This window comes from Rissa tridactyla, chromosome 1, assembly GCF_028500815.1.
Source record: "Rissa tridactyla isolate bRisTri1 chromosome 1, bRisTri1.patW.cur.20221130, whole genome shotgun sequence".
Lineage (NCBI taxonomy): Eukaryota > Metazoa > Chordata > Aves > Charadriiformes > Laridae > Rissa > Rissa tridactyla.
The window spans coordinates 125,440,068-125,466,317 of NC_071466.1; the positions used below are offsets into that span (position 1 = coordinate 125,440,068).

Below are 26,250 nucleotides of genomic sequence, written 5' to 3' on the forward strand. Positions count from 1 at the left end.
ATTTATATTTCACTAAGCATTAGTCAATAAATTATCATAAAGTAGTGCTGGTTTATTTAGGTGGCATACTTTTACTTAATGCATTCTGCAAAATTTTAAAATCATTTCCAGGAACAGCTCTCACTTTTTGAAATGCACATTTGAACCAAGTTCTCAAAAACATGAAAACGATCTTCACAATTTGTTCTTTGCTACAATTTTTGACAGCTCTTTTCCAGATATGTTTGAGGGGATGGAGATATATATTTGTTTTCACTGTAGTGAAAAAAGTTTGTTTAAATCCAATTAGTGGCAGCATTGGAAGAGACACACACACATTTGGTGATTTAAGAACGTATTTGCTATAAATGTAGCTGAAAACCTGAAAATTATTAAGGATGGGAAGTATTTTTGCTTTCTGCGGGGGAACAATAACCTAATCCTATGTTTGTCTCAGCAGTAAAGGTAAAATAATAACAACAATTGAGGCAAAATACATGTTTCATTCAAGTATTTATTCTGGTTTTGTGCTCATGTTTTCCATTCCTGCCAAGTAGTTCCACTTAGTAAGTGAAATTTAATTACGTGAGGCTGGGCCCAGCCATTGGGTCAGCTGGAGCATCTGTGCTCCCCGTGAAGTCAATGCTGAAGTCAAAGATATTCTGTGAGAGTGAGGAGGGGGAGGTCATACAGAGGAGGTTTCTCTGCACTGTGCCTCTGCATGCTTTGATCACCTGCTGTCATAAAATCAGCAAAGAAAGCAAAATTTAATTTCTGAAGTTTAAGTGTGTGTGACCTGTATTCTGCCCTAGTTCCCCTGAAGACTTTTTTTCTTTATTTTTCTATCTTGGTTGTACCAGAGGGAGACATCTCCTTTGTTTTCTAAACTGTCTGTGTGGTCGGTATATTTTGAATTCAAACCTTTCTGAAAAGATAGCTTTGTTAACATGCCTTCAATGTTCTGATGCCTTTGGGAGATCTCTCATAGTTCTTGCTGGATGTAAATGGATCAATGGAAGCTTTTGCCAAAGGCTGTGAATCATATGGCTTTTGTTGGTTTTATTTTCTTCTCTATAAATATAGAATAGAAATCAAATAGTTCCAGTTGGAAAGGACCAACAATAACCATCTGGTCCAACTGCTGAGTCCAGCTATATCAGGATAGTAACCTGTGATCATATTTGTTAATGTGAGAAGGTGGATTGTAAGTAAATGGGGAAGAAGATCCAATATATGAAATAAAAGTCTGATCATTTTTTGGCTTATATTCATATCACCTACATTAGGAATGAATCCTACACGTAGTTGTTTGAATGTTTTTCTCAATCTCAAGCATTCAGAGAAGTTTAATTTTAAAATTCCGATATAACTGCTTTTCAGAAAACCTCATCCTGATAAAGACCAATTAAAAATACAGATTGAAATTTTCTCTTTCAAATATATTATGATCTAAACAGACATAAGTGACTGGTGCAGATAAGTTTACTGGAAAGAATGGTACTTACTGGTCTGTACACAGAGTTGAATAGGATTTGTTTCTTAGAAGCAGGACAGTAGTGCAAAACCTACACGTGGTGGAAACTCATTCATGATGGCCTTTAGGTATGAATGCCCAATTCCACCTTGATTCCCTGGTTTCATTAAAGCACACTTCAGGTTATCCATACTTCAGTGCAAAATAACCATAAGGTTTTTGTAATAGTCTTCATTACAACATAACAAATAAAAGATGCTGTTTACTAACTTTCATTATTATTTCACTGACTTCATTGTACTACTCTTTTTTTTTATCTTTTCCCATTACAACTCCTTTTAAAGTAGTTATACATAACATAATAGTAACCAGTTTATAGAGACCTGTGAGTGCTGTGAAGATCAAATGTATTGTGTTTGGGTTGTAGCTGCTTTACTGTAAAGAAAAACCTCTTAAGTAATACGGATTCAGCCTGATTAGATAATGTATGCCAAAGTTTGAATGGTGTAAAAATTAACAGAAAGAAGAGACCTTCAAACAAAACAAAAACTTGCTACTTGCAGCTAAAATTAGATTTTTTACCACTTGCAAGGAGAGTGTCTGTCTCGATGTCATAATTTTTTTTTCATGTTTGCTCTTAGCTACTCAGAGTTCAGCCTTGAAAACCATATCTCTACCTTCTGCAGAAACCAGACAGATGGAGATGGGTAATCAGCAGATTATTTTAATGATTTTTTTCCATTATCTTAGCATCATGTAGACCTGCTTTAGAATCTTGGCTACCAACACTCACAGCAAGCTGCTTATTCACCATTCTTGTGTCTGTGTAACTAGCTGAAAAACATATTTGTTACTGGCCTAGAAACTGCTTAAAGGCAGTGTTGTCATATCTCCTTGTGAGTTATTTCTTATTGTATAGCTTGTATTTCTTTTTGTATAGCTGCAGCTCTTATCCCAGAAAATTTAATAAGAATATAAGAATTCTTTCGGGCATGTGGAACTCAAATTTTGAGGCCAGAAGACTGTATTGCAAGCCATCATTTCCTGATGTCATGGCACAGTTGTCTCACGTCTCACTTTCAGGCCATCTGCCATCTTGCTTAGCTTTGCATTGGCATCATCTGGAATTGCACAGCCTCCACTAAGGTATTTGATGCTAATCCATTAAGTCACAGGTCTCAGCATTTTAAGCTCAGGTTCTTTTTTCAGCTTTTGAGGAAACACAGCCTGTTTCTTCAGGATCCAAAACATCTGGTACCACAGAAGTGGAACCAACCAGATCTGGTAATGATTTCTCATAAGATTAATCCTCTTGACAGTTAGGAATTTTTGGAGGAGACATAGTCCCTCTCATTAAGTAGTTTGTTCAGTTTGACATAAATTACGAATAACTGCAGGTATGAAATTGCTGTATCAAATAGCAGGTTTCATTATGACATTTTATATGAAATATTGAACTAGTAGTTTGGAGGTTTTTCCATATTTGGCTACAGCATGTAATTCTTAGCTTTAAAATTAAATTGGACTTACAGTAAATACTAAATTTAAATAGGCCTGTCCATGCCTGAGTTTCGTAAGTGGAATATCCTGATTTGCTCAAGTACTCAGAGTCCTAAGAAATTAATGGAAACTTCAGAAATTCCAACACCTTTTGAAAATTTAGCTCTTCTTTTAGCCTTTCTGTATAAACATAGACATAATTCTAAGAGCCCAGATTTCAAAATTGGCACTATAAAAACATGTCATTGAAGATTCAGACACTGGCTAGTTGGTCCTTAGAAAATTTCTATCATGTGTTTCTCTTATTTCGTAGGTGAGTTTGTAAGAGCTAGTTATTTACCTGGGGCCACTGACATTTATCCAAAAGAAGAAGAAAAAAAAAAAGTAAGATGGGAGCCAGTTGGAAAGATTTCACTTCATTAGCATGCCAATAGTGTAATGCCTGATGCATACGTTTTTGGAAGAAATTAATTTTTGAAGGAAATCTGTTACTAAAGGGGAGACTGAGTGCAACTGTCAGCTATTCACATGTCTGACAAAAGACAGTTTATATGTTTCATTTGGTACAGTTCCTGTTTTGTCATCCTTTTTCCTTCTCCAGTTTCAGCACCAGGATATCCTCCTTCTTGATCCTTGAAATTCTAGACCAAAATTCTGCGCAGTCCCAGCTTGCTAATTTTTACTCATAATTTGTTCTCCTTTTTGAGCCATGGTAGCTCTGAGGCAATTAAGTCTTTTAACTCGAGATTATCTTTCTGGATTTAGGTGACAGGAAGCCTCTTTCTTCAAGATCCAAAACATCTGGCATGCCAGAAATGCCACCAATCTCAGCTGGTAATGATATCTGTCTTCACTGTAGTTCTCCTGACATCAAGGCAGTCTCACAAAAGGCATAGCAATGCTTTGCTAAATGGAGGGTTTATTCTGACTTGCTCTGTATAAAACTGTAACTAGAGAGAGAGAGCACAGTTGTATCTGCTGCGATGTTTGAGAAATTTGGAATGAAATGTTGGAATGATAGGATTAATTTTTCTTGTTTGTAAAAGATTAGCTAGATTGTCCTATGGGGTTGTCATCCATTTTTTGGTGAAGGATTGACTTTATATTCAGGCCTGTTATTTGGCATGGTTAAATAAGTGCTAACATGTCAAATTTGGTCCTTTTGTACATCGGATGCAAAAGCTTCTCCATAGGTGGAAAAAGCCTTAGCCGCTGTTCTTAAGAATACTCTGTGAGTTTTTAACCACGGGAAAATGCCAGTTACTGATATGGTTAGTGAGTCATTGAAAGTTTCCAGGAAAGGCTCACGTAGAAGGGACGTGAACAGAAGGGTTTCAATTTCTAAATTGAATTTTTCTAAAAAAATCCCAGAGAATTCACTAGGCACCACTTCCTTATTGCCACCAACTTCTTCGTCTTTGTGCATGTTTGAAAACTGTGACCAACAGTCTTGCCTCCCTTACATCGGGAGTCAAACCCAAAGTGTAGCAAAGATGCGCTGTGCAAATGAGCATACATAGACATTTTACACTGGTTTATGTGTTAGGTTATGCATTACATCTGTACAAAATTAGCATAAGAGAGTGTAAGGAAGACATTTCAGGGAAGCTACTTGATCTTCAGTGTACAATGGGATGATGGACTGTAAAAGTCTAAGTAGTTGAAAGACGTGCTAGAATTCTGCAGAAAAGAATCACCACCCTTTGGTGATTGTTTGTGGGCATTTCTCTACAGAGTAACCACACTTTATTAGGCCAGGGACTAAGATGTCTGACCCATAGAATGAAGGCTTTGGGAGATTTTAGGGAAAAGTGAGATCACATCTTGAATTCTCAATCCAATGGTGGGACTCTTGGTTCCTATGTTCCCTCCGCAATGACTGTTGGCATCTTTCAGCAAAATGTAAGGAGTGGTTTTGTGAAGTAGACATCTAGCCATCTTTCTGCTGATGGCGAGCCATTTAGCTACTGAGTTTCTAACAGTATTGTGTTAGTTGCAAACGCAGCAAGACGTCTAACTGCTGATTTGGTGACTGAGTCATGAGATATTGCCAGGAGAAGGGATGTATTGCCTTAAACGCAGACATTTGGGGTGTTGTGAGCCGGTGCTGCTTGTACTGCCGTGGCAAGTCTGTGTGGATGTCTCAAGATCATTTCCATGTCTGACCGCAGCAAGCCAGAGACCGGACCTGGAATCCAGCTCATCTGCTTCAGCAGAAACCACAAGGACTGTGATGGGTAAATAGCAATTTTACCAGCAATTCCCTCTGTATGTTGATCACTTAGGCAGCGCGTTCCTCTGCAGCGATGAGCCTGTTGGGATGTTTTGATGTGCTGAAAAGTGAGTCCACAAATGCAATGGGTCCCTTATGGCTCCGTGTTAGGACTTGCTCCATTTGCAAGCTTTCTGCTGCCGTTTTTTGGGGTTCCACTTCTAGGTTTACTCTGCTACCTTGGGCTACCTACGCCACTTGAAAGATAGCATCATGCTGCTACGGGGAGCGATGCTGTGACATGGAAGCCTGCCGCAAGCAGGGCCATGTCTCCTTGTTTATAGCTCTGTCTTGATACCACCCATGTGACGGCAGCCTGTCTGAGGACCTGAAGGTGGTTTTTGTGTTTGATCTTAGCTACTCGAAGACCGAGGCCGAAGTCCACCACCCCTTCTTCCCCGGCAACCCAGCAAACCGTGATGGGTAACTAGCAAACCCCCTTCTTTTTCCATTTTCCTCTTTCTCTCTGGCTCCCCATCACGCTTCTCTTCCCAACCACCTGGCATCCTTGTCACCTTCCATGGAGAGTATGAAGACTTGTTGGTGCAGCTTGGCTTGCCGAAGCACTCGCCACTCTTGGTCTGCATTTCTCTGGTTTGATCCCATGCTTTTTCCATTGCTGATGAGCATTTTTGGCAGGGACTGAGGGACAGCTTGTGCAGAGAACATAATATCGCACCTTGCCTTCACATGCCATTCCCCAGCTTCTTTGTGTTTTGGTAGCAGTCTTTCTTTCTCTGACACATTCAAATACGACAGCGTTCTTAAGAGGCACATTCCGTCTGTGCTGGGAGAAGAGGACAGCACTGCAGTGCAGCTGCCCACCAGGGTTTCCTTGTCCAAGGGTGCAGCTATTGGTTGCTTCACCGCTGGCTTTGAAGGTGGCCGGTTGTCATCTGCCCACACCTTTGCATTGTCGTTACCTGGAACTGGGAATGCTTTGCTCTACAGCTGCTTTTGAGGTCACGTTAGGGTTTTAAGAACGATGCCTCTTTTCAGCTCCGGGTGAATCACAGCGTGTTTCTTCAAGTTTCAAAACACCGGCAGCCTTTGGCACCTGGCTGTGCTGCCAGCCTAATTTGGTAATGACATTTCTTGCAGTTCTGGTAACAATGCAAGACAGGAAATGTCCCAAGAGATGTTGTGGTGCGTTTAGCTGAACTGTTATTTCTCTTGGGCCTACTTTGGGGTGAAGCAAAAGTGTAGAGATGAAACTGCTGTAAGTGAAAAGCCGTACGTACTCAAGACATTGGATAGGATACTTAACCACAATGGGTGGAGATGCTCACGCCGATAGCTTCTTTCACACTGGGAGGTATACAAGACCAGTCCTGTAGCCTGGCAGTATTTTTTGGCCCATGAAGTAACGAAAGCATTATGTGAGCAGGCTGGTAAGCCTACAGACCTGAAGTCACGTGCAAATTAGAAGTGTAATGAACCGTATCTTGCAATGTTATTGTGGCAATATGACTGAGGCAGTCTTGCTTTCATATCAGCTGAGGTATGTCACGAACATAGGGTCTTTTCCAGGGAAGTTACATTTTTTGGTTTGCGTTATTTAAAGGACTTTTCTTAGATTTCTTGTTTTCACTCTGGAGAAATCAGATACTTGTATCAGATATAAATTTGGCTGGGCTAAGACTCAGCTAAGGATATTACTTTCTCTTTCCCTTTCTGGTGTTGTTGGGATCCCTTATTATGATCTTTAATTTTTTGCCAATTTTTTTAACTGGATTTGTTTCAGTATCATTGTGTCATACATTTCCTTTCTCTTTGCCTCCCTTTGCCCAGTGTTCTTGTGGTTTTTCAGTCTTACATTCTTACTAACCTCATGGAAGTTTTTTTCATTCTACTTGTGACGTTCCATTTCATTTTTTGCATCATCATTATGTGTTTTTATACATCTTTGCATAATATCCTCTTTCTTTTTAAAATTTTGCTTATTTTGCAGAATGGATTTTTTTGTTTCTTCATTTCCTTAGTATTTGAACGCTAAACCATCAAGTCCATTGTTGACGATGATGCCATGGTGTGATGGTTCATGTATCTTTTAAATAATAAGCCACAATTTTTTTTCCAGCCTCACATGACTTTCTTCATGTTACTTCCACTCCCCAAAAATCTACATCTGCAAAAATGTCAGAGCGAGAGACTGGTAAATGGCTTTTGTTTTATTTCCAATCCTTGATCTCTCTTGATATTTTAGTAATACTATTCCAGTGTTTGTTATTTGTCCTGTCTTTTTAATGTTGCCTGCAGTGGTCTTTCATTTGTTCATTAAGGCTTCATGTTATTTGTAATAATTGCCAGTGTCCAGCAGTTGTAGCCTCACATGGGCGATCCTGATATGATCTGTCTATTTCAGCATAGTATCGTATTACTGAAGGGTGGTCGGGGGGAGAGTTGGTCAGAATTCAGTAGATGAGAGGAAATTGTTGAGCTTTGATGAATTTTGAGTTGTCACTATATCCTTTGAGGAGGGAATGTTTTGTCTTTAGCAGTGAAGTGGAATTGGGTAAATGATCATGAACATCGTCTGGAGATTAGCTTATTACAACATACATACACCATACATGTTTTCCCTTGTCTTATTTGTTAAACTTTGGTCAGAGTTCTTTTAGTTTCTCCTCACAGATAAATTTAGAAAAGTCTTAGCTTTTATCGCAGAATTCATACTGAACACAAACATGATGCAGCTGTGTTAATACTCCATGGGTGGTACCGACAGTTATCCTGCCTCTGCGTGAATGCAATATTTTTGTTTCCCTTTAAAGCTGAGAACTCTGTTTTATCCAAGGTCATTTCAGTCAAATCAAATTATCTTCATTAGGCTTTTAGCAGCTAGTCATGTGTGACATTACTGCTTCCTGTGGCACGTTCTCTCAGAACTACCACAGCATTCTCTCTTGATGTAAAGAATCAGGCTACTTAGATTTCTTATTACTTGTTCTTCGATTTCAGTCAGTCATGAGTGTTCTTAAAATCAAGAGCACCTACTCTTCAGCTTTTCAGATACCACTGCCCACAGACATAGACCACGTTTCTTTCATGCTGGCTGCATAATTTTTCTATTGGAAATCACTGTCTTAGTGATCTGAAAGAACCTGATTTTTTTTGCATTTGTGTTTTCATTGAAATATTGTCATTAAAACATAAAGGTGTTTTTAAGCCATTTTTCATCGAAGGATGGTCTTTCTCAGTAATCCTGTTTATATCAAAGTAACTTTGTGGTAGTTGTGGGGAAAATCCAATCCCTGGGCAAAATATGAATTTGTTGACTATGTTCAGGAAAGTGTTTTGATGCTACCTCTGTGAAGACTGTCTGCCTCTGTATCTCAAGACTTTTTCCCTTTTGTTAGCTGTTTTGTTAGCTTCCCACAGAGGAGCTTTGATCAACATCTCTTTCTTACCTTGTAACCAGATGTATAGCAATAGGTAAATAGCACATACTTGCATTATAGTTTCTACTTTCTTGTCACTGCCCTGGGCTGTAGTAAGACCAGGAGTCATTATCCTTAAATAAAATGTGTCTCTCAGGTTTCTTGTGCAATACTTTAATGTCAACTATTTCTTTTTTATTAGCAAATAGAAAGCATTCTGCTCAGACTGAATAACTGAGGAGCATATAAATTACTGTAAGCAGTTTTATGTAGGTTTAGTTCTTATTAGAAATTTTCTCTACCTAAACTCTTCAAAGAGATACAAATTCCGTGTCTTGGAAGTGTAATAGATATGAGAATACCACTCTGATCGGACTCAGGTTGTATCCATACCATAGGAGGCATCAGCTTGGTTGTTCTTCTGGTAGTTATCCTACAGCTGACTCTCAGGCCATTTACTGTCTTCATTTTTATTTGTATCATTTTTCCCTTTTACAGAACAGCTTCTGACAGCTAGGTATTGTGGTATTTTAGGGGCTTTGATGTCACTGCAAGTTTTAAAACTCGGATTCTCTTTTCAGCTGCTGATGAAACACAGATTATTTCTTCAGGATCCACAATGTTTGCTATTCCAGAAATGCCATCAACAAAATATGGTAATGACATTTCTTGAAAATGTAGCTTTACTAGTGTTAGGAATTCTCACAAGAAATGTCCTTATACTTTTAGTCGTATTGTTAATTTACACTTCTTTACCTTGGGGTTAATATTTTTACAGGAAGAAGGTGGTATATTGCTGGTTTTGGGATCACAATGTTGAAATAGTAGGCTTTTAGGATTATCATGACACAGAATAGTGGAGTATTACAGTTATATATTTTTCTCTTTGTAATTTCATATTGCACACAAATTATGATTTTTCTGGAAGTTTTAAGGACGGAGATGACTCAGATTATCGTTGTTTATTTGTACTTTGGTTGAACATGAATTTCATCATACTATAATTTACATCAATATTTAGCCCTGCCCTGATTCAGCTGTCCTGATTTTGCGAAAGTGCCATACCAAGAAATTCCCTGAAATCAGTATAACTACCAGCAGCCACCAGTAGATAGTTATTATAAACAAATATATAAATAAGCAATGGTACTTTTGTCACTCATGATACTCTGTTTCTGCAGTGTAACTTCCCTAAAATTTTTTGCTTCAAAATTATGATTACAGAAATGTTTATTGTGATAAAAAGTGATTAGACAGGTATGTGGCAGGTATGTGGCTGAATGTGGCATTTATTTGGTTTGGGTTTTTTACAGTAACTTTTCAAATACCTTTGCAACCTGTTATATTTAACTCAAATAAAGTGGAACTGGGTAAATTATTATGATGTTTTCTTAATGTCTAATAACATACTTTCTCAGACAAGCACCAATATATTTTCTTTTACTGGCATCTGGTTGTGAAAACTTACTCTTCAGCCTCTTTTATTTCAGGTTTTAGGATAAATTCTAAAGCCTCTCAACAGTTCTTGTTTTACAGAACATATATATAGTGTTGTTAGGTTAATATTCATGATTCTGACAATTTTCCTGTCTCTCTGTGAATGAAATGGCTTCTTTCTTTCTGAAGCTGAAAATTTTGTACAACTTCATGCTGTTTCAAGTTGTTTGCACTGTGAATGTTCATTTGATGGAATTTTTTTCAGCATCTGGCATACTGGGTGCCCCTTCCAGCCTCAGTTATGCTGTCTTTCACTGATTCTGAGATACTGCTTTAAGTTGATACCACATGCTTTTGTTATGCAGTGAACCATTCCCACATGACTTTGAAAAATGCAGGCTAGCTGGATTTAATGTGTATCCCACATTGCAACAGGTGTGTTTATAAACTAAATGATAAAGTTTCTAAATTTGATGTTTAGTAGTGAGCTTTTGTGTGCAAACAAAGCAATGCTTCTGTAACTTCAGCTATAAATTTACTCTATGTCTTTGCCCAAAGAGGTCATCTACAGGCTTTTTTCCATGCCAGATGTATACATTTTCCGGCTTGTGTGCATAAAGTGATGTTTTTAGGTTGAATTTAGCCATGACTGATAACTTTATGCCTAATTTCTAAAGTGAAGACATGCTGTATCAAAATAATATTAGGTATTTGCAGCTCCTTATTTAAAAGACTTATCTGGAACATCCAAACTAAAGTGTAGAGGATAAGGGGTTTGCTGTCAGCTGTTGCTATTGGATAGAATTTTATGCAGACATAGAATAGAAATATTTTAATAATAGAATTTTATGCAAAAATAGAATAGAATCAGATGCAGACAGCTGGCCTTGTAGTAAATGCCTCAAAATTAGATGTTATGTATCAAAAAAAAAACCAAAACCAAGACAAACAATGGAGTAGGCTACCACAAATATCAATTAAAAGTTTGTATACAAGAAATCTAAAATAAATGTAGACCTTTTTGACCTGCTAATAAAGGGCCAGAGATTCCCTTATCTAAAGACTGATCTCACTCATCATTTCAAGATTGTTTTCATATTTGATCTTAGCTACCCAGGGACCAGACCTGAAATTCACATCTCAACCCTCCATGGAAACCAGAGGGAGTGTGATAGGTAAATAGCGTATAATTCCATCAGCTTTTCCATTCCTTGCCATCACTTCCATTGGCTGTTGACAGTGCTAAGATTCATTCAGACAAATTGTTTTGAAGTCTACTTGATGCTAGGGGTTTTTTTCTTTCTTCCTTCCCCCCCCCCCCCGCTGTCCTCAACTCAGTCATTTCTGTGTAATCAATGCTGAAGTATAATTTACTACACTGACTAAATATCCTACAGAACTACCTCTGCCGGCATACATTGCCTTCAATTTTCTTCTGGTAGTTGCAATTTTCTGTCAAAGAATAGGTATTTTAAAAAAAAGGCCAGTGAGAAGAATTCTACCTAGCATGAGACACCAGAATTGACCCTACTTTATTTCACACCAGCTTCAGTGTTTATTTAACACCTCATTTCACAGCTGATCTTTAAAGCTGCTTCCATCTTGCTTGATCTCACATCAGTGTTGTCTTGAACCACCCAACAGCTGCTGTCGCAATACTGTGGCTCTGAAGTCAGTTCTCATTTTAACTCCAGATTTTCTTTCAGCTTTTGATGAAAAGCAGCACATTTCTTCAAGATTTGAAACATCTGTCAGCCAAGAAATGCCATCAGCTGTACCTGGTAATACTTGAAAATGTGATTTAAATAGAAATTCTCGCAGTGATTTCATCAGACTTTTGATATGTTGTTAGTTAAGGTTAACGTGAATCAGAATAACTACAGAACTGTCATAATTAATTTGCTCTCTCAAATACCAGACAAACTTTTGTATGATGCTCTAAAACAGTAAATACTCTCTTCAAATTTTGGTTTACGTTCCTAATATATTTACAAGTCTGTATTGCTGTGCGTGATGATAACAGGCTTTGGTATGTCTTATTACATACAGTAGTGTTCTCTTTTTAAGTTGCAGTACTACAGACGGTAAGAGTGAAACCTGATATAAGTTTTATTTAAATCCCGGAATTAAACTGTTCTAATGGCTGAAAGTGTTGAGTAAGTCCTATAGAAATAACAGGATCAATAGCAATGAATATGTAGGCTTCAAAAGTGTGGTGAATGGACCTTCAGAACCTTCATTTTAATATATTTAAAGCAGTTATTTAAGTTAGATACTTGGCTGCCTGTAAGTGAGACAGCATAGGTCCAAGGCTAATAGAAATAAAAGCACACTTTTCACATGTATTGCTGTACTGCTTGAGTACAACTTTTTAAACTAAACTGCACAATGCTGTAATTAAAGAAAGTATTTGCATCAAATTGATCTTGAGCTGGTGCCTCTATGGCAGATGTGATTCTTTTGAACACCCTTGAAACCTGTTATACCAGACTCCAGTAAAATTAAACTGGTTGGATGATGGTATTTTCTTGACATTTAAATTACTTACACTTATAAATGTATAATAAAGTTTTCCTGCTCTTCCTTGCCAACATTTATTCTTTAGGATTCTTCTACTTCCGGTGTTCAGAAAATAAGCTAAAACTTACCAATGTCTTTCAAAATGACACTGAAGAAATACAGTTTTATCAATGCTTGAGGTTCTGCTTGTTTTACTGTCCCTGCATAAAAATATGTTTTGTTTCCTTTCAGTAATGGTGATTCCATCCAAAGTCTGTTTCAAGTTGTTGCCATAACTCCCTTGCAGTAAAAAGTGGACTAAATGAGTATTTGACAGGAAACTTTTAGTAGCTATCCAGCTGCCTGTAATTGCAGGTTAATGGCAAAGCTTGCAGATTCCAACTAAACATTCTTAAAATCAAGAAATGGAGATGAGCTAAGTTTTATGCATTTATTCTTAAAATGTATTAATCAGTATTTATTATTAATGCATCTTCCAAACTGAGCAATAACTTACAAGCAAGTGCCTTACCAGAACGTTTCAGTGATTGTTTCTATATATTGATATAATAATACATCCAAGTTCAATTCCTTATTTTGCATGCTTTGCCTATAAAGAAAGTTGTACTACACACTTCAGACCAATTTCCCAACACTTACAGTTTTTGGGAGAATGGAGAAAATCATCTCTGATCTAGTCTGGAATTCAACATAAACATATCATGCAAAGATAAGTCCCACATTTGAAGGAGAGTTAAAAATGTGATGCAATATGATAATAATGTTTAATTAACATATTCTAGGCATAGGCTTGATATGAGATGGGGACCATTAGCATGTACAGTTGTTTGTATTTAAAGGACTTCCTTGGAATAATCTAATGAATTCTGGTTTTTAGTTTTGTGTGGGTGTGTTGAGAAGGGGAGGAAGGGGCGAAAAGAGAGTGAACAGAAGGATCTTTCAACTAAAGGGAGGTGGGGAAATCCAACCATACAGTGAGGACTGCAGTGAAATACTTGCTTATATGTTATTTCCTCTGGAGTGGGGCTCTTAGTGATATTAATGATCTTTCTTAAAACCCTATTGCTTAGTTGGTCACTTTTTTATTAGTCGTTTTTAGCAAATGTTTACTTGCCAAGATTCTTCAAGCCTGTTTGAACTCTTCCTCATTTCTTGAAGACTGATTAATGACTTCACATTTATTGTGCTCTACAGAGCTACACAACCCAAAAAACTAACATGGTTATTCAGGTAATGAACAATACTTTAAATCTAGACTTACTTTTTTCCTTTAAAACCACAATGTTATCACTTGTGCAGAAACTGACTACTTCAAGATGACTTTCGCATTTGATTTAGCTACATAGGGACTAGTTCTCAAGTTTACATCTCATCCTTTTTGGAAACTAGACAAACAGTGATGGGTAAACAATGTGGAATTCCATTTTAGTTTTTATCTCATTTCCACTTGCTTCCTTTTTTCTGCTGTGAACACGTTTGCTTCTAAGTCTAAATGGGAAGCCTGTTAAAGAACTGGTTTGCGTCAATCGGTTCTTGATCAGCAGCTAGAAAGGATTTTTTGGTACAAAGTACTAAGGGACTGGTCTTTTATACCAACTTGTAACAATTTAATTTTTCTGTTGGTGTAATTTAAACTCCAGAAAGTGTAAAACAAGAAGATTCTTAGGAGTTCTGCCACACATCAGCTATTGGATCCTGTTGTCACCATATTGGGCTGCATATCTTTCTCTTTATTCAAATAATACAGAGAGGACTTTTAAGCATTCATTATCTTGCTTGCGTTTGCAGTTACATCATCTTGAACAACACAACTTGTGCTGGGTAGTGTGTCGTGCTATCCCAGCAACAGTGAGATTCCTCAGCATTTTAAATCCAGATTTTCTTTTCAGCTCTTAATGAAACACAGATAGTTTCACAATTCATGTCTAAAGCATCTGGAGTCCCGGAAATACCATCAATCCAATCTGGTAATGGCATTTCTTGCAAACTGAGTATTCTTGACAGTGAGGAATTATCAGAAGAGTTCTGCATGTGCTTTTGGTGAAGTGTTGGTTTAATTTTCTTTACTTTGGGGATAAGAACTGCAGGATAAAAATTCTACATCGGGTACTACTTTTGTTTAAGGCAATGTTTATGATGTTTACAATGCTGGATTATGATTTTTTTAACTCTTAGTTCACTTTTGCAGTACTGATTGTTGCTGTTACCCGTAATTGACATTGACCAATTATATAACTTTATGTAATAGAATTTTATACTATAATGTCCTGGACACTTCCGTGCCTGTGAAATACTGTGAGGCTGGTAATCAAAGTTTAACTTCTCCATTATATGCAGAGTATCCTGATACAGATAACTTCTATATTACTTGAAGATATACTGCTTTTTATAGTATATTTACTTTGTTATTACTATAGTGAAGTTTTGTGCTTATTGGTATTCAAGATGTCTTCCTGGTCAGTTACAATATTGGGCGGTGTGTGAGGTGTGTAGGAAATTCTCTTTGTAGATTTATTTTCTTTTGCCTGTTCATGTTCACTTGTGGTTTTAAAAGAGTTAAAAAGTTGTTAAAGTTGTAAACACTGCAGTTGTGCAGAATATTCAAGTATATTTCTCATGAAGAGAAATACTATGTCACTATACTGTAGTGACAATATTTGTATCAGGGAGATGAAAGAGCACAGTGGGCATTGCACACCAAGTTCAGGGGTTTTTTTAAGTAGCTCAAGACTCAGTAGCTCAGATATGTTTAGGAGAAAAAAGAAATATATGGGTTTTTTGGGGAGATTAAAGGTTTGTCGGCCTTCTGCATGTATCCTAAAGAATCAAGCCAGTTTCTTTAATACTTTTCTTTCTCCATAGGAAAAATTTAATGCTGAACACAGGAACTCTCCTTTTCTTTTTTTCGGTATACTCTGAACCTTGTTTTCTACTGCAGACCTCTACAGATATTTGCAACTATTCTGTAGCATTCCCCTGTACACTGCTGTGTTTAACAGTTCTTTAACTCAGTGCTAGTAAAGGTGCAAACATTGGCTAGGTGATTTAGAAAACATATTTGTGGAGCTCTTGTTATTCCCATTTTTCAGCAAACAAAATGAAGATGGAGAGGACAGTAAATAGCCCAGAGTCACAGAGAAGCATTTAGTCAAATAGATCATTAAAAGGGAGAAATTTCTGAAACTCTTTCAATCCATCCCCTGTTCAATCAAGTCTACGAACTTTTATTGCATTTTCCAAGGATTTTGTTTGCTTAGTCTGGAGGAGTCTAAGAGAGTTCTTTCAGAACTAGAGTTCCATGTTCGAAATTTTTTCTGTGTTGGTCCACCAAATTTCTGCTGTTCCCATCTTCCTATAACGTGTTCTTGGAATTGGGATGGCAGTTTCAAAATTTTGATTCCATTTTCTGAGGTATCTATTATCTGACCTATCTTCTGCTTGTGTTAAGAATTTGCTCTATGCTTTTATCAGAAACTCTCTTTTTTTCAGTAATATATATTCTTATACAAGTAAAGGGATTTTTATCATAATCTTTGCATCTCACTGTTGTCATTTGCATATCTGTTCACTAATTTCTGGAAAATAAATGTGGCTCTTCTTTTAGCTCATACTTGTCTAACAGTATGGATATGAGATTCTGTCTGTTTGAAGTACTTCCTACCTCTCTGGGATGAAAACCTGCTCCTGTGTATTAAGGAGATGTGGTTCCATTAGAGATTCTTACAGATTTCGGTTAAGAAAGCGCAAGTTGGTTTTCTTCTAGTACTTGGCTCAACTCCTGATGGAAATCCTTAAGTTCAACTGTATACATTTTTCTGCAGAGAAGCTATTGTTTCCTTTCTTCCCAGGCATATATCATTTTCACCCCAAAGTTCGATTTTTAAGGGTGGTGAAGAATATAGTAATCAGAGCTAGTTAACTGTTTTTCAGATTAAATATGAGGTGATCATATCCAAAAGTTGACAGTATCTTTGATGCGGGGTGAAGTTCTGTCTATATTTTCATTGACTAGTTCCCAATTCAGAGTTTGAAAATGTTTCTTTGATGCTAGAAAGTCGATTTTGCGATCTGTTATTTGTTGCAGTTAAAAGGCAGCTCTGAAACACCACGACTGCCATTATTGCCTACTAGGAGCAGGGTTTAAGTGGTGATTACAGTTTTTTGGTGATACAGAGTGACAAAAAAATTCATGTATGATTTATTTGGTAGGAAGATTATACCTGAGAAACCACAATTTAAATACTGATTTATTTGGATGCGATTAAAGTGATGCTTTCATACACAGAGAGAGACTGCCATAACATCTCAAGATAGTTTCCATCTCTGATCTTAGCTCTCCCAAGACCAGTCCTGGAGCCCTCATCTTTTCCTTCTCTGGAAACCACGAGGACAGTGATGGGTAAACAGTAATTCCACCATAATTTCTATCATTTTTGTCAATACTTAAATATGAAAAGCATTATTTTAAAATTTAGTCAAAACCTTTTGATTTATTTTTTTCCTGTTAGTGGCAATGCCAACTGTGTCAGTCAGTATATAAATGACTGTGGTCAGTCACTTATATAAATGTTAACAAGAGATACTTAATTGTTAAGCTTCTCAATCCCTCTTCATAATTTTCTGCTCTGTAGGCCTAGTTCACTAAAAGGTTATCTGTTTGTACTCTACATTTACTCAGGAGGGCCGCCTTGATTAAAAAATGGAATAATACTCTTGTGAATGCCAATATTTATGTTAAAAAGCTGAATGTAATATGGGCTTCATTCATTTAAACTCTGTACTGACACTGCTTTGAAAAATGCTGTTCATCTGTAATACCTGAAGGCAGTTTTCTGCCTTTTTTTTAATCTTAGTTACTCAGAGACCAAAGCTGAAATCTACTTCTCCTTACTTTGCAAGCCAAGGAACAGTGGAGGGTAAATATATTTTCATTTTTTCTTTTCCCCTGCCATCACTTGACATAATTTTCATCTACTTTGAGCAATACCTATGTTTCTTAATGCACTTTGGCTTGCAAAAACACTTGCCAAACTAACAACATGATTCTGATGTTTGGACTGATGCTTTTTTACATAACTTGAAAAATCACTTTTTGTAGGGGCAGCTGGCAAAATGCATTTGTCACGCAATGTGTATCTCTAAATGCAGTTTTTATTTTTAAAATTCTTTCTAGAATGAAATATTCCAATATGGCAGAAATACAATTTTACTTCCCCTTAGTCTTGCCATTGATGTATAGCTGTCTCATAGATTCCTTAGAGGAAATCAGTTATTTTCTCCTCTTTCGTTTCACTAACCTGAGCACTGAAGTTCAAGCTTGATGAAGAGGTATGTTACTCATTGGCTTGGAGAATAACCTAAGGGAAGAATGTGGATTTTCAGATGTTATGGGGAATGGTGAGGCCTTTTGTGGGAATGGTGAGGCCTTATACAGTCGTTCTTAGTAAAAACAATAATAATAATAATAATAGTAAGAAAATACCTTTTGGAAAAATTATTGAACTTCCAAGGAGAGGTGGAGTTATGACTATAAATACTGATAGGATAATGTCCAATTTATTCCTTCATGCTGCAGTAAGAAAATATTTAGTATTTGGGTTGCTTGCTTTTGAGAGGTACCCACCACCTGTCATCTTGAATTGCGAATACAAAAGATGACTCTCTTGGCTCCCATGTTCAGTCTGCAATGACTGTTTTTGGGCATCCTTCAGCAAAATGTAAGGAGTGGTTTTGTGAAGTAGACATCTAGCCATTTTTCTGCTGATGGCGAGCCATTTAGCTACTGAGTTTCTAACAGTATTGTGTTAGTTGCAAATGCAGCAAGACGGCTGACTGCTGATTTGGTGACTGAGTCATGAGATGTTGCCAGGAGAAGGGATGTATTGCCTTAAACGCAGACATTCGGGGTGTTGTGAGCCGGTGCTGCTTGTACTGCCGTGGCAAGTCTGTGTGGATGTCTCAAGATCATTTCCATGTCTGACCGCAGCAAGCCAGAGACCGGACCTGGAATCCACCTCATCTGCTTCAGCAGAAACCACAAGGACTGTGATGGGTAAATAGCAATTTTACCAGCAATTCCCTTTGTATGTTGATCACTTAGGCAGCGCGTTCCTCTGCAGCGATGAGCCTGTTGGGATGTTTTGATGTGCTGAAAAGCGAGTCCACAAATGCAATGGGTCCCTTATGGCTCCGTGTTAGGACTTGCTCCATTTGCAAGCTTTCTGCTGCCGTTTTTTGGGGTTCCACTTCTAGGTTTACTCTGCTACCTTGGGCTACCTACGCCACTTGAAAGATAGCATCATGCTGCTACGGGGAGCGATGCTGTGACATGGAAGCCTGCCGCAAGCAGGGCCATGTCTCCTTGTTTATAGCACTGTCTTGATACCACCCATGTGACGGCAGCCTGTCTGAGGACCTGAAGGTGGTTTTTGTGTTTGATCTTAGCTACTCGAAGACCGAGGCCGAAGTCCACCACCCCTTCTTCCCCGGCAACCCAGCAAACCGTGATGGGTAACTAGCAAACCCCCTTCTTTTTCCATTTTCCTCTTTCTCTCTGGCTCCCCATCGCGCTTCTCTTCCCAACCACCTGGCATCCTTGTCACCTTCCATGGAGAGTATGAAGACTTGTTGGTGCAGCTTGGCTTGCCGAAGCACTCGCCACTCTTGGTCTGCATTTCTCTGGTTTGATCCCGTGCTTTTTCCATTGCTGATGAGCATTTTTGGCAGGGACTGAGGGACAGCTTGTGCAGAGAACATAATATCGCACCTTGCCTTCACATGCCATTCCCCAGCTTCTTTGTGTTTTGGTAGCAGTCTTTCTTTCTCTGACACATTCAAATACGACAGCGTTCTTAAGAGGCACATTCCGTCTGTGCTGGGAGAAGAGGACAGCACTGCAGTGCAGCTGCCCACCAGGGTTTCCTTGTCCAAGGGTGCAGCTATTGGTTTCTTCACCGCTGGCTTTGAAGGTGGCCGGTTGTCATCTGCCCACACCTTTGCATTGTCGTTACCTGGAACTGGGAATGCTTTGCTCTACAGCTGCTTTTGAGGTCACGTTAGGGTTTTAAGAACGATGCCTCTTTTCAGCTCCGGGTGAATCACAGCGTGTTTCTTCAAGTTTCAAAACACCGGCAGCCTTTGGCACCTGGCTGTGCTGCCAGCCTAATTTGGTAATGACATTTCTTGCAGTTCTGGTAACAATGCAAGACAGGAAATGTCCCAAGAGATGTTGTGGTGCGTTTAGCTGAACTGTTATTTCTCTTGGGCCTACTTTGGGGTGAAGCAAAAGTGTAGAGATGAAACTGCTGTAAGTGAAAAGCCGTACGTACTCAAGACATTGGATAGGATACTTAACCACAATGGGTGGAGATGCTCACGCCGATAGCTTCTTTCACACTGGGAGGTATACAAGACCAGTCCTGTAGCCTGGCAGTATTTTTTGGCCCATGAAGTAACGAAAGCATTATGTGAGCAGGCTGGTAAGCCTACAGACCTGAAGTCACGTGCAAATTAGAAGTGTAACGAACCGTATTAACATATCCTTCCCATTGAGATGCAGTTGAATTGTAGGTTCCCAGATGTGGTCATCATGTTTGTTGGTGTCTCAGTATAAGTGATAGAAACTGATTCTGAAGTGTGTGTTTGTGGCACTGGAGAAATCTTCTATTTTTGTCAGCTGAGTGTCACGTACATCAGTGTCTTTTCCATTGATGCTGCAATTCTTGCCTGTATTAATTCTTTCAGGATCCTTCTGCCTTCTCTTTTGTGAGGAAATGTTTCTGTTTATCAGAAATTCTACATCTCCCCTCTGTCACTTCTGTTTTTAAATAGTGTTTTCAAACTGAGTTTCTGTATGTCACATCTTGTTCTGCAAGGCAAAAGCAAATGTTTCTTTGCCTTTCACCACTTTTTTTCGTTAATTTTTATCTGTTCTTTTTTCTTTTTTTTCCATCATATTTTCTGATGTCTTTGAACATTTCTTCATAGTTCTTGCCACGTCGTCTTAATCATTTGCATCACCAGTGCAACTTCACACATTCACATTTGAAAATCCATTCCATGTGCATTTGAGATTTATTCGTGTCTGAAGTCTCTAGTTCCTAAGCAATGGGTTGAAACCTGCTCAGTCTATAGGTTCAGATGATGCCAAAAACTTTTTTTTGTTTTGTTTTGTTTTCCAGCTTCACTGGACTCTCATCATATTACTTTCCCGTCCCAAACATCTGCATCTGCAGAAATATCAAAAATCGAGACTGGTAAATTGTGTTTATGATACTTGCCTGCTTAGGATATTTTTTTTTTGTGTCGATGTTATAGTTACAGGCTGTTTCCTCTGATTGCTTGGTGTTGTCTGAAACGGAATTTTGTTTGCACTGTTTGGTAGGCTCTATAACCACGTGATGATATTCTGTGGCATAGGATCAAATAAAAAACCCACAGGAATCAATATTGGTTTGGGTGGTTATTATCTGTCGGATATAAGAATCACTAGCTAGATAGAGTCATTATCAGTTACGAAGATATATTCTTGATTGTGAGATTTTTACCCTGGGTGATTTTTTTTTCAGTTTTCTCCATTCCTAAGCATTTTTTTCGAGTTTTGTTATATTGGAACTTTTCTTACTGGGGTCATAGCTATCCAAGATTAAATTTGTATTCATAGCAAAGGTACGAATGTGTGAGAGACGAGAAAGAAAATTATCCTAAAGCTGACAGCCAATATTTCAACAGTGTTGTTTTGAATTTTCTGCCTCACCTTCTGGCTCTTCAGTATGTCACAAAAGTAGTGTTAATTCATGTTACGCCAATTATATAAAATTCACAATTTATTTTAAATTAAAAATTACATAATGTGTAGTGTATTAAAACCTATAAGCTGGCATCTGTTAAACTGAAACAAGCAAAGCTTTGGCAATAGAAATGCCTGGTTGTAGAAATTAATGTTAGCATGTATTTTAATTGTGTAGGTCTCTGCAGATGCAGGTCAAGTCAAAAGCACAGGTTTCTTGATCTTTCATGTGTACAGATCAATTGACTCCTGTTGATAAGTCTGCTTTTGGGGGGACTGCAGTCTCTGTCAGGGTGCGTGTTTTAGATGCGTGTGACTTTTCAAAACTTTGAGCTTTTGTTAATTTCTTTTCAAGCTGGAAATCTTGTGAAACTGTATTATAGTGGTATTGGCATCTTGCAAAGTAATGCGAAGCAATCTTACTTTTTCTGATTCCACCCACCCCACGCCCCGCCATTTCTGCACCAATATGAATCTGTCTGTCAGGGTTATTTACGTTTTTCTGCAGTTACAAGTTCAGCTGACCTGGAAAAATCTATGCCTCCACTTTCCAGAACACCTCATGTGCTAACAACAACTATGAGAAACAGTAACGCATTAGCTTTTTAGTTAAACCACTTTGGGTGTTTTGATAGCAATTTTGGAAATCCTGTTCATCCCAGATATTTTGGTCATCTGCAATACTTGTCTTCCACTTGAGTCATGATCATCAATGTAGACAAAGTACCCTTTTTCACATGAGCCAAAACAACTTGTGCTTACTGCTGAGAAACTCACCTAATAGTGTTTCTGATCTTACATTTGTCTCTGAAAAAACTACTAGAGCTATTTTGAGATATACCTAAATAAAGTAAGCTTGGAACAATAATAATAGTGCCTACAGCTTAATAAGAATCTTGAAATTACTTGTTTTTCTCTGTCAAGTTCAATTGTTATGCTCTCAGATAGATGGATACACACATTTATATATTCTGTATTTTTTATTCCAGCATAGTAAATTTCTTTCTTACTACTTCTTACTGTTCAGTGATTATTTTTTTTTAGTTTTTTACCTTTGTTTTATATGTGCATATATGCACACAGATTATACGACATTAAAATTCACCAACAATATCTTGACAGAAAACAAAGCTCTGAAGAGGTTAAGAAAATGTTTTTTACAGAAATATATTTGCAGTGTATTTTAGTTTTGTAGATTATATTTTTTCTGCCTTTTTTGGCATGCTTTATGCTTATAACCATAGTGTTAGAAGTTCTTTTATCTTTATATTTTCTGAGTTGCTTTAAACTACATGGACCGTGCTGTCTACAGCAATATTGGTTGGCTGACACTTCAGTTTCGGTTTTCATTTTAACTACTAGCTTCAGCTCCCACTCTGCTCCATTGTCAAAGTAAGGCATGTTATTGTGGGTGGACCTCTGCATTGCAAATTAGGTATGTTATAACCTGTAAAATTTTTTGTTTGTTCTTCTAAAAAAAAAAAGCTATGTGTAGACTTAATAATCATGGATACTGTGACCTTTTTTTTTTTTATAGCTTTCAGTGGTATTCAGCCTGTTCTTTCAAGCCCTGTGACACCTAGTAAACCTGAAATAGCAGATGCTGAACCAGGTACAATAATCTCTACCTAGTTCTTAATTCAGTAGCTCAAACCATGCTCTAAAACTCACTGAAGTGTGTACACTGGTAATCTTCACTTTCAGAGGACATTTGGATTAGACCCTAACACCTGAATTTTTAATTTAGATTGCTGTTAATGGTTGAAATTGGTCCTTTATCACACTTAAAATGCAACTCTCAGTCTTGTGATTCTCCTTCGGTATTTTGAAAAATACGTCATGTAGATAATGGAGAAAACAGTATTTATTGTCCAGTCATGGTGATGAAAATACTCTGATGTATACTGTAGCCTGCATTCTACTGCTGTTGCCATATTAAAAATACTAAGCACAGTATATCCTTAATGGCACAAAATTGGTTAACAGTCAAGACGATGCTTTTGGGCTGAAACCATAGTTGGATCAGTCATCAGCTTTCTACTCCAAATTTTATATGGTTTTAATATCTGACTAACTGATTGTTCAACGTGTCTTCTTCATTAAATTCCGACATTTTACACCATACCATTTTCCTTAAGTAACGGACCAAAACTCAAAACGTTCAAATGCTCAACTTAAAATCTTAGTTGGCAGTGGTTGAGATCCAGACCAGTTGCAATGAAGGCAGGAGGAAATGAACTTCCAGAATTTCTGCACATCACAAATGCAATGATTTATAGTCACTGAAGCTTTGTGCAGTTCAAAAGACTGAATTTCTCTCTAATGCATACTAAACTGATAAGTGTCCAAGCATTAGTGAAATATTTGTTGTTCTTGTAAAAACAAATTTGTTTTTGCTTATGAAGGAAGAGTTTCTACCATTAGCTCTTTGCTCTCTTATGACTCTCACCATTTCTTCCAACAGCAACAAGTGAATCCATTCTGGAATCTTTCACATCTAAAACTTCTCATCCTTTTCAATGGCCAAGGGTAACATTAGGTAATGTTGTTGTTTTCACCTAGTGAAAAACTCTGTGTTTGTCTTGAGCACTTCATCCCATATGAATGCATTTCTTCCAGCATATCATTTCCCATGCATAATCACTATTCTTTTTCCTGGTTATACAGTCTTGTTCTTCCATTGTCATTAGACTGATTCTTCTTCATATATCTCTGTATGAGAACATAGCTCAGGATGATTTTACCGTCTTCAGGGAAGTAAAACTTGCCTCTTGCATGAAAAACTCCATCATCCTTTTATTAGAGTGTTCTGTCTATCTCTTCCACTCTCATGCACACGTATGTGTTGTCTTTGTCTCTGATATGTGGAGCTTTCATAGTGGAAATTTTAATTGTTTTGGAGACATCTATTTCTGATCTAGGCACAGCATTTCAATATCATCTCCATTCCACACTTTAAACTCTGATTTCATCAGATGGCTTTGATATTCCATACTAAGCTGTCTTTTCTTCAATATAAACTTGTGGCATGTGCTGTTTGTTGTGGGAAACTCTTGTTAAACTATTTTTGATTGCAAACTGAGCTCTTTCTTTCAGCTCCAAAAGAAATACCACTTATTCCTTCTAAACTGAAACCATCTGCTACCCCAGAAGTACAGCATGTGAAACCTGGTAATTGTGCATTTTTATAAGTCGGTATGCAGAGACATATGTTCACTAAAAATTTCTAAGCAAAACTTCCAAAAAAAGAACGGGAGCTATGCAATACATGAGCATCTTGACTAACTCAGTATTCTGAAATCAGTTATTTGATGTTGCCTAACGAAAGGAATGAGATAAGCTTATCAGTTTTACGCATTTGGATTCAGTGATAAAAATATAGACAAGTTCTCTAGTTTTGCAATCTTTTTAAAGAACTAGAAGGGAAAAAACTTCTAGATGGCACAGGTTTTTTTTATATCACTTGTAGGCACAATATATATGATTATTATTTCTATAATCTCTTTTGCCAGTCCCTATCTCCCACTTTCACACAGAAATACTATAGCAAAGATGGCATCTTTGCTAGTCACAACAGTTTGTTGATTGAAAGTAAAGTACTACTTGTGATCAATATGTCCTCCCACAGGGAACTCAGGGGAAAGGATTGCCATTGTAGTGGAAGTAGGAGAGCTTTCTCAAAATAGAAGGGGAAACTTTCATATACATGTGAGATTCATTCTTTGTCCATGGGAACATTATCATCGTGTCTTGTCTTTTTTTCTTTTCTGCTTTTTGATAAAAAAACAGATCTCTGTACTCATTTTCTTAAGGGAGATGAATTTACCTTCTTTAGTAATTTAGGTACCGGACCAATAAATATTATAGTGTGCATTACTAGAGCCCTAAAATGTTTCTGTTCTTGTATCTTATAACAGACAGGTCAGTAAAAAGCAGGGGTTGCCTTTGGTGTCTTATACGTGTCTTTCTTACAATCAGCTGCAGGCTCTGATTTAAGATTTTCAGCAAGATTTTGTTGTTTAGAAATTTCCTCTTTGGTATTGTTTCTCTGGTATTTGTTATGGACTGCAGTCTTTTCTTCAGTCAAAGCCTTCATCTGTCCTTTCTCACTATTTTCCTGTAGCATCAAAGACACGTGTTTGTTGATTGAATCAAACAATGAATTAAAAATGTCCTGAGAACATAAATATGGGGAAGGAGCCTTAGAAATAGACCCTCACATATCGCCATGAGCGTACAGTGTTGTAGTTTCATAGGAAGCAAAACTAAAAGGAATGTAGGGTGTTACGCTTAAGAGTAGGACTTAGTGGCATGCTTATCTAGTCTACTTAAAACAAACAAACAAACCCCCTGAACTACTGGAATGATAATGCTTTTGGCTTACTGCTGATACATTTACTGATCTGTTCTATTACATCTGAATTTTTCTCTTCTAGCCCCTAAACCACCACTTTTGGAGCCTAAAACTTCTCAGACTGTTGAACAACCAAAAGCAACACTAGGTAACACACGTTTCCGTAGCTGTTGGTCACTCCGCTTTGCAGTTCACACCACAGTTTGTACTCTGTTACTTTATCTCATAGCTATTATTATATTGAATCCATTTCACTGAGAGAGGAAAAAAGATAGGAATTAAGCATACAGAAATATGTTTTCCTAAACTTAATAAATTTGATATATTTTCATATAGTTTTACTAGTCTATAGTACAGTAGAATTTTGGGAATGAGAATTATCTTCCATTTTATTGGGAGTTTTTTTACACCAATGCACTTTACCCTCAGAAAATCATCAGAAACCTGTTGGAAATACTGCTGAAAGGTCAAGTTCAAGGCTAATATTGTGGACGTTAATCCTAGAACTCTTAATGAAGGATTCCTGTGGCACTGGGTGGATGTGTT

The 26,250-nt window shown here is 37.5% G+C and overlaps 1 protein-coding gene across 39 annotated transcripts in view; it reads left to right on the forward strand.

Moving 5' to 3' along the window:
• The window catches only part of ABI3BP (ABI family member 3 binding protein), a 162,489-nt gene that overhangs the window by 69,087 nt on the left and 67,152 nt on the right, over positions 1-26,250 (forward strand). For 16 of the 39 annotated variants that reach the window (XM_054187833.1, XM_054187933.1, XM_054187915.1 and 13 more), the window contains 18 exons: positions 2,095-2,160; positions 2,663-2,737; positions 3,719-3,787; positions 5,125-5,190; positions 5,583-5,648; positions 7,306-7,380; positions 9,187-9,261; positions 11,152-11,217; positions 11,749-11,823; positions 16,896-16,961; positions 17,416-17,478; positions 18,549-18,614; positions 19,007-19,072; positions 20,743-20,817; positions 22,888-22,962; positions 23,815-23,889; positions 24,447-24,521; positions 25,787-25,852. In XM_054187833.1, coding sequence (XP_054043808.1) covers positions 2,095-2,160; positions 2,663-2,737; positions 3,719-3,787; positions 5,125-5,190; positions 5,583-5,648; positions 7,306-7,380; positions 9,187-9,261; positions 11,152-11,217; positions 11,749-11,823; positions 16,896-16,961; positions 17,416-17,478; positions 18,549-18,614; positions 19,007-19,072; positions 20,743-20,817; positions 22,888-22,962; positions 23,815-23,889; positions 24,447-24,521; positions 25,787-25,852 — 1,260 coding nt within the window. The remainder of the gene's footprint in view (positions 1-2,094; positions 2,161-2,662; positions 2,738-3,718; positions 3,788-5,124; positions 5,191-5,582; positions 5,649-7,305; positions 7,381-9,186; positions 9,262-11,151; positions 11,218-11,748; positions 11,824-16,895; positions 16,962-17,415; positions 17,479-18,548; positions 18,615-19,006; positions 19,073-20,742; positions 20,818-22,887; positions 22,963-23,814; positions 23,890-24,446; positions 24,522-25,786; positions 25,853-26,250) is intronic. The other 23 variants (XM_054188039.1, XM_054188057.1, XM_054188065.1 and 20 more) reach the window with 18 other exon arrangements.